The following is a 14,901-nucleotide window of genomic DNA, read 5'->3' as shown; positions in this document are numbered from 1 at the left end:
CTGTCCTAAAAATTAAAGAATTACACTTGGTGAAGTATGCTTGTGGTGCATAATTGGCAAGAGTTGGGTTTTGTAACGTGTTTACATATTCAGGTGCCTTATCAGATATAACTATGCATTTATATTCCTTAGATTCAATTAAACAGGGAGAACCACACGCCAGGGTTGATCAATCGAGCTTCAGTTCGATTACATAATCCAGTTTCAGGCCCAAGAACCAAGCATTCAACCGACTCGTCCTTAGTTTTGGGATTTCAATATTGAAGAACCCCTCTCGCCTTTCAGATCACTGCATGGCGATGAAGGAGCAAGGATGGGAGACTGATCCTACCAAGGCAGGCGGAGCAGGAATGAAGAAGGTGAAGAAAAAGTGGAGGAAAGGCAAGGGTGGTGGACGCAGAAAAGGACTGAAGAACAAAGACGGACTCCAAGCAACTCCTGACACCAATGTCTTTGACTTCATTAATTCACACATTGCACATAGAAAGGGTAAGTTTTTCTCGGAAAGTGTAATTAATTAATTTTTTTCAGGGGATTGGGATGATATGATAGCTAGAGTGTTGGAATCCAAACTTTTGTCTTCAAACACATTCAAACTTTTGTCTAGTGTCTGGGAGGAATTAATATCAATGAGACATCTTTCAATCACACAGTTTTGCTACAAAATATGATTGATTTATAGTCTGTGTACTTGGAATGATTTTTTGGTTCCGTGCATGATTTTGGTAGTAAGATATAGCCAGGTGTTGATTATCCATTTTTTGATTAACAGATCGTTGAATTTTCCATCTCAGGGTTCCCACTCAACCGTGAATAACGTGAATTTAGTCTGCCGTGAAAAAACCTGGAAAAAGCTGTGAATTTCATCATAAAACCTTAAAAATCGCTCAAAATTGATTTTATAACTACGATTGACGGATCAAAAGAAAAATGGATACGTCAATTATATTTCAAGGCCACACGCAAACAATGTCCACGCATTTATTATCTGCTCACGTATATTTGAAGAGCAATGATTGGTCTGTGTGCCATAACGACACATTGCCCTTGAGCCTGTATTAAAGCCGGAAGTCTGGTAATCAAAGTGTTCATTAACCCTGGTGAAAAATCAGACATTTCTTAACTTCCCTGGCACCCTGGTCCCTCATTTGCCACTCACAACCGTAGGCCGGAGCTGAATTTTGCAAACGATATGTGACGCCAGGAGAGATAACACTTTCATTGCTGCATTTGCATTCACAGCGTCTGTTGCGTTTGTTAAGGTTTTAGTTAATGTGTGATTGTTACATGTTCAATATTTCTGCCTAAAATGGCTTATCAGCAAACCGTGAATTTGACGACATTTAGACCGTGAAAACCTGGAAAATACCGTGAATTTTATAATTTACTTTGAGTGGGAACCGTGCATCTACAAATCTGTTACTTAGCCAGTCACCCAATTCCTCCTCTTCTCTCCTTTTTCTTCTCTCTTCTCTGCTCTATGTTCTCCATTTGTCCTTCCCTGTCCAAATTCAATGTGTACTTCATCAGAATACATGGATGAATTATGTATTTAGAAAGTATCACATGGAAACTGAGCTAACAAGATAATCTAGTTTAAATGGATGATAATTATCTAGATTTTCCATTTTCTGTTTGGTATTTCTTGTCCATTGGCACAGATAACAATTAAAGATCATCTTTCTGCATATAAACACGCACACATATTTATGTCTATTTGGGATTCCATACTATTATGTCACTATAATATTGTCCTGCAAGTATGATCTGCAATTTAGGAGTGATGATGGATTTATCCTTGAGGGCATTAAAATAAACACTTGCAATTTTCCACTATTATAAAATTTATTACGTCCTTGGTTTCAATGTTAACACTTTCCCTATGAAGGCCGTGTTTCCACACCTTGAATTTTCTGACGCTAAAGGCTGAAGGCCATGTTTTCACGGCTTGAACTTTTCGACGCTAAAGGCCAAAGGCCGTGTTTTCACGGCTTTGCAGTCAAGCATGCCAAGTGGGTCCCAATTGCCATTAGGGTCCCTAGGTGCGAGAGGTCCGACCCTTTCATATTGTCCGTGTGGGGATTATCTCGGCCCATTCTGGCACTTAATGTCCCACTCAAGGAAGGTGCTCATGGTCACTTATTTTTTTTAGAATAACTAAAAACGTACATGTTGCATTTATTGAGAATCATTGCCAATAATTACATTCTGGATGCTCTGCTGATCGGTTCCAAATTTTAAACAGAACTCTAGCGTTCATATTAACAGAGTTCATCAACACCTAGTAGATATAATGCCCTTTTTCTGAAAACCCTAAAAATAATCGTAAAACTTTGTTTAAAAGTTCTAGAGGCATTGCAAAATGGAAGGTATACATTGATGAACTGACATTTTCTGCAATAGTAACAATTAAAAAAAATTAAAAATTAAAATCGAATCGCATAGTAACAATAAACTGACCGCAAAAGTACGCCGTGATGGGTTGCCTTCGGGAAAAGGTTCGAGGATTATATTTTTTTGCCCAGTTGCTGAGGAAAGGCACCAGGCACCCCACTAGGTAAGGTCATTAAGTGGAGGAAGCGACTACCTGGACAATTCCTTGCTGAGAAACAACTCTGTGCAGGGCAAAAAAGAAATGCTCAAAGCCTTCGTACAGGCAAAAACCAACTTTCCGTGAAGGAGCGTGTCGCAAAAGGGTTAATACAGTTCACTTCACAAGGTACAAATGGTGTGTAGTGCATTTAATTTTCACAAGTTGTAACCAAAAAGGAGAGAGGGAGAGAAGTGAGGGGAGAGAGGTTACCCCACTCCAGTTAAAAATTGTATTAAATGAATGCACTACACACCATTCATACCCTGAAGATGTTGTAGTAACATTGAAATCTAGGTCGTAATACATTTTATAATCTTGGAAATTTGCAACTATTTATTTCAACATGGAGAAATGCTACTCCATCTCGCTTGAATCTTTGGATTTTACTTCTCTTTGAGAGGGTAAGTTTCCAGGTACATACATCTCGGGACGGACTCTGCTGAAGGTGGGCAAACTTCTGCCAGCCCTCTTGTCAGTACTTGTTCCTTTGCTGATGATTCTTCTATGGTCGATATTCTTCCCAGCTGTCGGTGGCTTCAGCTGGGGCTACCTTTCTCTACTGCATTCGGTGAAGATGGTGAAACATCATTCCTTGAATGTATGTGAAAGCATGTCAGACTTCAAAAATATGTACAGAGTCATTAGGAAAGAGATCATCTAGGAGAATCAGATCGTCCCATTTTTTCACTTAAACAGCCTCTCTTCTCCTCTCATAGTCCTTTTCGTTCGTCAGTGGATTATTCATTGCCTTTGCTTTTTAGTGAAATGATTATAGCTCATGAAAACTGCATGGATGCTTTGATAGGTCAATACATCTGCAAATATAGTAGCACCAAGTATAGAAGCAAGCGCTTATAAAAAGAAAAGGAAGTCCATGTAGTTGCAGAATGACCATTTATCCATGCACAATTATGAAGAGGGAAAGCTTCACATAGTGACAAAAATGGTGATCATACATGCTAAAGGATCCTCTTGTGATTGCATTATACCTTCTTAGTATGTACAGGACTGCCTTACAAAATAAAAGGTAGTCTCAAGGCCAGTGTACTGATAAAATTAGCAATAAATATAAATTCAGCCGCAACCGAAAATTTAGCTTGGTAGCTTTGAGGTGTTTATAGAAAAAAATGGAGACATACTCCATGCCATTGGATGGAAAAATGATGTGGTCCTGGGTAAAAACTCTCGCCTAAAAACATGATTTTCGTGGAATATTTTCACTTAATATTCTTGAAATAATAAGTCTTTAACCATAGAGTAAGTATATACTTACTCTATGCTTTAACTAATAGGGTAGCTACTACCTTACCACTGCCCTATTAGTTCAAGTGTGCCACTACTACTACTTCTATGCAAATTTCAATCCCATTTATTTCTTAGTTGCCTAAGATTTGCTGTCTAACCTTGGAAAAAGAGCGATGAGGTTCCTTTTGTTCTTTGCAATTGTGTTTTAAACCACAACATGTACTCTAGGGTACAAAAAATACAATAGCTATGCAGTTCCTATCTAGTTATATATGTATATTTGTTGTCTCTCACACACCATTGATCCCATTTGAATGGTGGGATCTGGGTTTGAATCCTGGTCTGGGAAAATGATTTTTCCTCAGAATTTTTGCATTCTAGTTGCACTTGCAGATGAATCCAGAAAGGTATGCCCCTGGCTAGTCTGTATTTATTTCCCTGAATAAATAGCTTCCATTATTCGCTCTTGGTTGTAATGTGGTATACATATATAGGTTATTTACCTTGAGACATCACTTAATGATGGCACCTAGCAGTATAATCTAGGTAATGTGAGGAATTGTATTTTATTGTGGCATGTTAGTAAAACGTCTGTTTCTTGAATTATATGATGGAGTTTGACATAGGCACTTGAGGACTTATTTCGTTGATATGAAGTTTTTACGTGTGATTTTCATAAATTTTCAGGTGACAAAAAGCCATCAGTGAATAAGAGTGAGCCCCCTCTCTCCGCTCGTCTCTCAATCGAAAGCTGCCATAAGCTGCGAGTGACAGGCCTGCAATTGGAGGAAGACATTAAGAGAGCAGAACGAGACTTAATCAAATTGAAAGACTCTCTGCAGAGGCATGGCTTCAGAACTGCAATATGGCCAGGTAAAAGTATTTTTCCAAGTGTATAAAGTGGTATTGACAAATAATTGGATTGACTATCCTTTTTCCTCAGATACACACTTGAATAATAACTTTTTGGAATTTTACTGCAGAAAAGTAAAACGTACATGAAGGAAACCCAATTGAAAAATTATTTGAAAGGTCTTACTCGTAGCCAGGTGATTAAATGGGAACATCTCTTAACTTGCAATGGCTGATGGTTGTTGAGTGAAATAGATAGCAGGTTCCCTAATAAGTCCATATTTTTGTGGACAATAGTTCTGCCCGCATTCCTTTTGGCATTGTCAAGTGAGCGAGGACCTGATAATGCCAGCGGAATCATTTGCAAAACTCTTCTCTACAAGAAACAGACAAACGCATGAAAAGCATGAATGAAAGATGCTCATGTTCATTAAATCATTTGGCTGGCTTCATCAGGATTAGAGTCAAGATAGGCCTCACCCAGGAAATTACTTTTTTTACGGGTTTACTTAAGACTTAAGTTTTGGCTGTCTTTGAACACGTTGTCTCAGTGACTACACCTTAATTTGTATGATGTTACTTATTCACATTCTGTTGAATATCGAATACTCTGAAGGGATTAGAATGATGAACATTTTTTTATCATTACAGATACCTCTCCTGCTACTTCAACTAGCCGCACAGGTAACCCTCAAGTTGCTAGGCTGCAGAAAGCCGTTGCCGCCAAGGAGGCAGAGTTGGCTAAGCTGAAAGAGGCCGAAGTGGGTGTTGCGATGGAACAAGGGAGGCGAACGGCACACAAGAAACTGACAATTTTCTGAACTGAGTGAACTTTAATGTAGTGTTTTGACTACATTTGTTTTAGTTTCTGCAGTAGCTGAATTTTTGGATACAAGTATTCCACAGTGCAGTTGTGGAACCAAACTGCCTCCGCCTATAACAATGATTATGATTATTTGTTGCTGAAAGGTATGTTGTGCATGTACTAAGAAAAGTCCTCATTGATTTTAACAGCAACGGGAAAGGCTTTGAATGCATTTCTCAATTATTTTGACTCTTTGGTGAGTTGGTGAATGAGGTAAAAATTATGTGTGAAAGAATGTAATTATGTATTTATGTTATGGACAGTGATGACATAGCTTTGTGTAAATATAATTTTGTAATTACCAGCTGCAATGTTGAAACATTTGAATTCATATGGAAATATGAAATAATTTTTTAAGTATAACCTGTGATAAATCATGGAAAGATTACATCATTTACATATCAGATCTAAGTATGTAAAATAGGATTTCAAAGTTATAGAGTCATGTGTAGAGGTAAGAGCAAGCTCAGCAAATTGAATGGTTTTTTAAACAGGTAAAATGTCTTGTCAACATTAGCTTTCTAGTATTAAGTTACGAGCTACAACATCCGCTGGCTTTATTAATGTGATTGATAACATAGCCACTGCTTTGTAATTCAGTCATTTATACTGTTAGGAGCCCCCTTCGCTCCTCTGGTTACCAGTTTTGCGAATATGTGCCTCTTGTAAATGTTTTTAGTTGACAGTATTCATTGAGCTAAGTTTTTCAATCACCTAGGACTTTCAATTGCTCACAGTCAAAGAAGACCATAGTGATAATCGATCTCCATCACTTGACCATGGATGATATACGAGAAGTTGCCAACTGTTGTTCTTAAGTCACTAAGTCGCTTTTTTGTTCAGAAACTTAGTCTCTGGCTTGTGAATTTCAGGGTAAGGGGATAGTTCATTTCCCTGGCCCTCCTGGTACCTAATTGGAGATTTCTTGTTTGGTGATGTCTTAAGGGTTCACTCTGGATATGATCCATGGACCCTCTTATCAGCAGCCCAATGCTAGGCTACCTCACTCCCCAAATGATACTTGATCTTGAGTATTTTTTTGTGGGAATTATGAATTTATTTCTTTGAATTTTTAGTGTCTAAATGTCTTTCAATAACTGCTTGTTCTGTCTCTTCTTGCTTTTAGATGATATAAACTTTCTTACCATGGATTTACTATTTTCGAGGGAAAATATTTATTCCAATACTTGAGTTTATGACTTTCAATTTGTTAAAATGATTTATGGCTTGCAAAAAGGGAGGTGAATGTAAACCATGATGATAATTTAGTGATGGATGAAGGGAGCGGTGACCGCCACCCTTCATGATTCCTTAAAAGATAGAAAAGTGGTAATCATATTATCATTAAATGAAGTGTTGCAATTGATGTTTTTATTTCATTAGCTCAATCTACGATTCTTGTGCATTGAGCCTGTTGTTTAAAGAGGAGGTGTCGCATTCCAGCCATGGTGCATTGGAACCCATGAAACGAAAATCCCTGCTCTGGACCTTATCCTGCAATTTTTTACCTCTCTTACTTGGATAATTTTTCGCTGGAGATGATACACTTGCCAGATTTGGTCAATTGCTTTTGAATTGGTTAAAAATCTTTCTGTTTTCAATTTTACTATGTGGGCCCTTATTCTTATATAAAAGATAGAATGTCAGGCAACTTTTCTGCACTATTTTATTGAACTTCATTGCATAAATTGTTGCACAAAACAAAATGGTATGATGTTGCTGTTTTTAATTTTGAACCTGTTCACTGCTAAGCCTCCAAATCAGGAGGTAGACTATCCAGAAGCAGCAGTGGTGCAGCGAGGGGGGTTTTGGGGGATAAAACCCCCTCCAGAGCACAGAGAAAGTTTAATCCAATATATTTAATTGGAATAATTTTACTAATAAAACAGTCTAAGAATTAATAAAATATCCCTCTGAAGGCCACAAAACTCACCATTTTGAAGGATTTATCTTAAAAATTTTGTGGGGGATGGCCCCCTCACCTCCCGCTTACCCTGGTGGGCATCCCATATCCCCCGGACCCCCCAGTTTTAGTTGCACCAAAACCCCCCCTAGCCTTCATTGCTGCTGAGAAGCAGTACCCTCAGTTATGGTAGGGTGCAGCAGTCTTATAAAATGTTTAAAGGTGCTCAAAAGTCAGTTGTGTGAGTCAGTTCATGACTTTGGCTCTGCTGAAAATGGGTTTAACCTAGGTGCTGTGCTGAGTCAACATTTACATGGTTTTAAATTTTGGTGTAGGTGCATTATCTGTGGCCATGTTGCAGGTAGTTCCAAGTTCACGGTACACCCTCGTAAGAGTTGCTAATCTGTAGTCACCATTCCTCGACTCACCATTACTGGCCTCTCCCCTCGACCCTTCAGGCAGGGAAGCTCCCTCCTGGAAACTGACCACACTAAATGCAATTTGAACTTTCGTTTAAGCTACGCACTGCAACAAAATATGATTGTTTGCATTGCATTTCTGCCAAACGTACAATCAAGCATGTCTTTGAACAGTGTGTTTTCAATAAAAAGTAACGATTTTGTTAACTTTGCTAAAAATGTGGACTTCCAGAAAATGGTACATAATGTGTAGTGCTTTGGAACCGGTGTGCTAGCAGGCCACTTGATTCAGTTTCAAACATTTGAGTTGGCTGTCTCTGACTGTTCATTTCCCTGCTGAAGATTCAGTCACTTTTCCGGAGAAGCTGAGTGAGTAGCGCAGATTTGAAATGAATGCGCTTGGCTTTGGTGAGTGATGGATTGGTGCTGATAAAGTGTTCATTGGTAATTGACGGATGTCTTGAGAGTGATGTGCTAGATGTCACGGAGTGTGCCTTACAGTACTGTGAATGTACCCCTGGCCCAGAGTATCCTCTCCTCATGTCAGTTTATAATTTTCCGTTTTTCTGATAAATGCTGTTATGTACATATTTACTTGTACAGGTTGGCTGCATATCGTTGTATAGTGTCCTTGTGATTGAATTCTGTATTGATAAAAAGTTGTGGAAATGCATTGGAGCTTTTAACTGATCTACATCTATGTATCATCATGGTCTACATAATACCTAGAATATGCACAGCATGCTGTTAGAATTATGCACTTGGAAAATTTAGAAACATTCATTGAGGAATACATTAGGTAGTAAGCTACACTACCAGTCCACTAACCAATTTCAGAGTTCTAGTGCTGTCGTTATTGCCTCTTATCGACTGTGGATAAGCAGTATCCTAAATCTATCTGTTCTATGGACCAGGGGCACAGCTAGGAATTAAGGCTGGGGGGGGAGGTTTAGGTGCAACTGATAACGGGGTGTGTGGGGGGTATGGAATACCCACCAGGATAAGCGGTAGGTGCGAGATTAATAAATTGCAGAATTTTAAGATAAATGGTTCAAAATGGTGAGTTTTACGGTTTTCTGTGGGATATTTTATTATTCCTTACACTATTCTATTGGTAATATTAATCCAATTAAGTAAAATGAATTAAACTTAAAATTTCTCTGAGCTCTGGGGGGGGGGGGGGATTTTATCCCCAAGAACCCCCCCTCACTGTGCCACTGCAATGGACTAGTACATCTTTTATCTTGTTTTTTTTTATTATCTGATCCATACCATACCATATTATGTTATTATTATAGTATTATATATTAAGAATATATTCTCCTCTGTTAGGTAAGGCAGACCTTACTATATCTCTCATTTTGTGCTATCAGGGACTATTAATCCCTTTCTGCCTCTACCTATTCCACAGAATACCTTGATAGCCACCTGAAAGCAGTTTGAAAATTTTACATCTTGATGCACTTATATGATGAAGTATTTGCCCCACATTTTAGATGCTTCAACTATGACGCATATACTATATTAGCTTACATATATTGAATAGCATGCGTTAGCTCTCCCTGAGTGTGCCCTATTTATTTAAGTGCACAACCAGATTAACTCAGGGCAAACATCCCTTATACATGCCAAATTCATTTCCACATTTGATATCACTTATTAAATATGAAGGAACTTTTAATTTTGTCCAGGAACGCATCATTGTCAGAAAAAGAAAACCTTTATGGAAAATTGGATGAATTGAAAGCAACCCACGTAATATAAACTAACGAGCAATATAAATTTTGTCAATTTTCCTCTAGTAAATGCTCACCTAAATTTTATTTCATATTTATGCAGGGGCGAATCCAGGATTTATTTCTGGGGGGGCACAAGGATAACTCGTAATGCAAAACGAAGGCAATAATAATAATAGGACCGTATTAAAAATTTTGCATATTCTTTAAGAGTCTGGGGGGGGCACGTGCCCCCCAACCCCCCTAGATCCGCCTATGTATTCATGTATGTTTGTGTGTATTCATGTGTTTAAATTTGAGTGTCTTACAAGTTATTCCACTACCTCTGTTCTCATTGACGGACAGTGGAATGGTGATGCCATCATCACCAATCTCTAATTAAAAAAAAAAGTCGTACACATTACAATCTCATGAATGCTAGTTGTGTGAAAAATGTAGATTTAAGTGGCGCCTCCTGTAAAAAAGCTTTCTTTAAAAATCAGGACATGAAGTTAAAATAATGGTATTTTATTTAAGTTCAAATTAACATTTTTATAGTACGTACTCCACGGGATTGTATTGAGTGCAATGAAAATTATGACCTCAATTTCCTTCATAGGATTCCATCCTCGCGCATGAAATGCTAATTATTATATAAAATGGCAGCGCCTGAATGCCAATTCATGATAATCTCAGCAACAACGTAGCAATGAGAGTGCTATTTATTATAAATAAATATACTTAAAAACTACAGAGAAATTGGAGTATAGTGAAATTGGAATGGAATTTGCATCATTGGAAGTACTTTGACTCCACAAATACCCGTCGGGAACTAAAGTTGCCACTTCAGAAAACAATAAACAAATTATGACAATGAGATAAATTTTATTAATGCTTATAAAATGCTCTAAAGACATTTCCATTGTATTTATCACTAGTGAAACATGCTGCTCAAGTTTTTCGATTACTAAACATCCTAAGAAGCTGTCTTTCTTCAACAGTATGAATTCATATTTAAATCTCCTATGTATTTGTTTCTGGGGGGATGGACACATGTTTAAGTGTGCTGCATGTGCTACTTTAATTCATCAATACGTATCTGAGTTGTATAAGTTATACTACAAATGATACATTTTGGACTGTAGCAAAGTAATTTGAGGTGCATATTTAGCTGGCAAAAACTTGTTAAGAGATGGGAGAATCAGAAAAAATAGAGAACTGAGAAAGATTTACAGTAGATAGGATAGTGAATAGGTATTTATTGGATGACCCAATTGCAGAAGACCTCTCGGAGGGCCAAGACTGGATCTGAGAAACCAAGTATGTACTGAGGGATGTAAGATGAGTTGGAGCAGAAATAGAGAAGATGGAGAGGAGTGGCCACAGGTTGTTGACGAATCCAGAAACCATCTTGAGTTTAAATGGCCAAGGGAGTAGGTAAGTAACCTTATTGTTGATTATTTATCACAAATCACCTTCTCTCTGAGAATTTGCACGATTAAAATTATTTAAACATACTCCCAATCGTCCTTGTGGTATCAATCGAGGAAAGATGAATAAGATGTGCTAATCATGAAATGCCTTGACTGCAGGATTCTGATCTTTACATCTGCAATTATAGTTGTTCAGGTGCATTATTAATTGTTTTCAAAAACTTCCACTCGCAATGCTGTTAGTCAACAATTTTCACTTTTCATGAGTAAATCACGGCATTATAAACACCCATTGAAGCAACACTTTTAACACCTGTGAGACGATTTTGAGCTAAAATGGAGTACCTCCAATCTTTTGTACCATCAACCACAGCATAAAACGAGAGGTGACTATCTAAGAGGAATCAGTCACTGGTGATTTTTTGGCGACGCATTCACATCAAATGCACTAACTAATCCTTCTATCGTCTGACATCTTGATCACGTCCAGTGGTGCTGGCTCCATGGGGCCCGAGGGGGCCCAAGCCCCCTCAAAAATTCATTATGGGTGTGAAGAAGAAATGTGTCAGGCTTGTCGATTTTTCCCGAAGTGCCCAGATATCGAGATTCGAGTTATCAGGGCTCTAATGTTGATCATATAACTCTTCTAAAATTCTTAAAAAATTTAAAACTCCCTACTTATAAAATTTCCCACGGCAAGATCCCCGGTTTGTGCCCCCCCAATTTTTTTGTGAGTCGGCATCCCTGAAAACGTCCAGAACATATTAGTAGCACCGACCAAGGGCAATTAAGCTTAAATAACACTCCTATGCTGGAAACTTTTTTTTCTATCCTTTACTGTGGGGAATGGAACCCAAGCTGTGGAGGAGCCCTTCTCTTCAACCCAGTGGGGACTCCCAATCATTCGAAGTATGTAGTAGCATCTCAAGTCCTCACAATGACCATGAAGGTTTGTAAAAAAAACATATCTCGCATTACTTGAGGTGATCCTCTCATAAGGATAGTTATGATTGGGGCAGGGGCGGTCTAGGGTGATTAGGGGCCCTTTGCTGGGAATCATGATTGGGTCCTCCTTACCCAAAGATCTGGGGGTCCTCCCCCGAAAATTATTAGGAAATTGTAAGCCCAGAAAAGGATTTTGATGCTATTGTGGCTCTTAAAAATGGGGTAACAGTTAATAAAAAATAGCAATTTCGTAAAAAAATACTGTGGAAATTGAGAATTTCAGTTTATAAAATTCTATATTGTATCAGCGTTCTACTATTAAAAATGTAGTGAATTACATCCTTGAAACTGCACTCGAATCTGAAACTCCTCTAAAATAAACTTTCGAATAACCCTTCCAAAAAAACATCCGATTCTCATTTATCAACTGACACCTTCATTTCATTTCATTTTTTAGATTTACTTTTTACACTAAGCATGTTGTAAATAAAGCAACCAATGAAAACGTAGATTTTTATAATAGCAAAAAAAGTTTGTTCAAATAATCAGAGTCTTTTTTCCTATCCGCTTCACGTTAGGCACGAGCGTTGAGCTTTAAGCTTAAGCTCGGGGCACATAGTGATCGCCCACCAGCCGACATGGCCAGACCGCCCAAGGATCGGAATTAGGCTCACTCAGTGGCATAGCTGAGGGGGGGTCCGGACCCCCCCCCCTCAAAATATAATAACTCAATAATTTTTCTTCATAAAAGAAAAAATATTGAAAAATCACAATTTAAAAAATATTTCTTTATCAAATGAAGTATTTTCGATTATGAAAAGTGTTTAAATTAGTTTAAAGTATATCGGGACTAGCCGCGGTGATAACTTTTACGGGAGTCACCCGCAATGCACAATCGTGCGAAAGATCCACAGAGAAAAAAATCATTCGCCTTGACCGGGATTCGAACCCGGATCCCCCGATTTCCGGTCGAGTGCTTTAGCCAGTTAAGCTACCGAGTGGATATTTTCGGACACTACCGGACAAGATGTAACTGGACTGCTGAGCATATGATGCCACAAGCAGTCCAAATCGTGCGCACAGCACCACAGCCGGAGAGCAGGCCCGGACATAGAACACAAAGAGGTGTTCGCTCTAGTTTTAAACCCAATACTTAGTAGGTACCCCGTTTTTCAAAACTTCCCCCCCTAGTTTTGGACCCCCCCACCCGAACGAAATTCCTGGCTACGCCCCTGATTAGGCTGGTTACAAGAGTCGACATTGCACATGATCTATCTGTTTGTCTTAAGACAATTCATTTGTCAATTGACACTAAGTCGCTGAAATTATTTGACGACACTAAAGTGGGGGAGACCGGGGCAGGTTTTCGCATTTTTTAAAATTTATCTTTTATTTTGTTCCCCTGCATATTTACAATTACCAAAGGCGTGCCATAACAATTAGTAGTATATCACCTACAATCAGAAATTATTGTAACGTATGAAATATGTATATACTTGTTAGTAAAAATATAAAGAAGTAGATGTAAGTCACGTGCGAAAACGTGCCCCGTGGCCGGGGCATGTTTTCGCATAGCAATAAGTTATACTGGGGCAAGTTTTCGCATAGACTAAAATATAACTAAATGGAAAATAAGAACACATATGTCAGGAATTAACTATATTTTACACAAATGAATTAAGAAAGTTCAGCAAAACTCATAATCATTGTCGCTCTCACAGTTAAGGCAAACAAAAAATAATGATTCCCCTTTGATCCCCTAAGAATCGTGTGCCCATCTTTTGCAGCGAGTGCATTTGACCCACTGCTCGCTAGATTTGGAATTACTAAATTCTTCCAAGCAGTAAATGCACGTACAGTCGGTCTCATCATCATCACTGGAATGGCTTTGAAGTAGATTATTTACTGACTTTGCCATTTTCCCATCGTTCTTCATTGTCTCTTTGTTCACCTTTTTCTGTTTCTTTTTTCCTTGCTGTAGCTTTTGCCTTTTCTGTTTAGCTTGTTCCTGTTCCAATTATAACTGATTCTTAAATAGCCGAATTTCTTTTTTTCCACCATTGCCTGGCTTTCTTTCTGGGTCGAGCTTTTTCGAACGGCCTGACATCCTCTGGCGATGTACAAGAAGCAGCAGTAGTTGTAGGGATGTTTTCAGTTAACTGATCCAAATTAGATTCAGTGGAACAGTTTTCAACATTGATCCCAGTTGGGTCAAGCCTATCCGTGAAATAGCTTGGCATGAAGTCGGTGTCAGTAAACACCAAATGATTCAAAGTGCACGTTTTCGATGGCGAAAACTTGCCCCGCATCGTATTCGAAAACCTGTCCCGTCGCCATTATTTTACTTTAAACCAACCTAAAATGGTGATAATAAATAATTCTTTGTTCAATAGGTACCTATATCGTTAAACACAGCAGTTAATGCTCAATCGAAATATATTATTAAAACAAGGCACAACTGAAACGGTATGTGTTTGTTTTTAGTTTAAAGTAGGGCAGAAAAAGTTACTCACCTGAGTAAAAATCAACAAAAGGTGACACTCCTCCACAACCCTTGCGTCCCTGTCCTTGAAACTCACAAAACAGCCGTCGATGCATAGGCGCATCATTCGAGTATGATTGGTGATGCGCTATAGCGGATAGTTTAGGAGGTAAAGCCAATTCGAAAACGTGCCCCATGCGAAAACATGCCCCGGTCTCCCCCATTTGAGGAAAAGCACTTTGTTTTTTGCTTTGTTCTACCATGAGTGCGACGGAACGAAATGTGCGGTGCGGTTGAAAATTCTTCGATCCCATCAGACTTCTCTCATTATCCTCCCCTCCCCCTTTCTTTTCGCCACGCATCCCAAAGACTTCATCCCCCTTTCCTACGACTCGGAGCATGGGCGTACCCAGCGAGGGGCAGGAGGGGCCAGCTACTCCCCCCTAGGA

General features: G+C 38.7%; 1 protein-coding gene across 1 annotated transcript in view; it reads left to right on the top strand.

Moving 5' to 3' along the window:
- Window positions 1-7,202, top strand: part of LOC124165541 (zinc finger CCCH-type with G patch domain-containing protein) — a 28,691-nt gene extending 21,489 nt beyond the window's left edge. The window contains exons 9-11 of the mRNA XM_046542989.1: window positions 286-489; window positions 4,526-4,711; window positions 5,342-7,202. Of these exons, the coding sequence (XP_046398945.1) occupies window positions 286-489; window positions 4,526-4,711; window positions 5,342-5,511 (560 nt within the window). The 3' untranslated portion in view covers window positions 5,512-7,202. The remainder of the gene's footprint in view (window positions 1-285; window positions 490-4,525; window positions 4,712-5,341) is intronic.
- The last annotated feature ends 7,699 nt before the right edge of the window (window positions 7,203-14,901 follow it).

Source organism: Ischnura elegans, chromosome 9, assembly GCF_921293095.1.
Source record: "Ischnura elegans chromosome 9, ioIscEleg1.1, whole genome shotgun sequence".
NCBI lineage: Eukaryota > Metazoa > Arthropoda > Insecta > Odonata > Coenagrionidae > Ischnura > Ischnura elegans.
The sequence above is the reverse complement of the archived record's forward strand: the minus strand, read 5'-3'. Positions and strand labels throughout refer to the sequence as shown.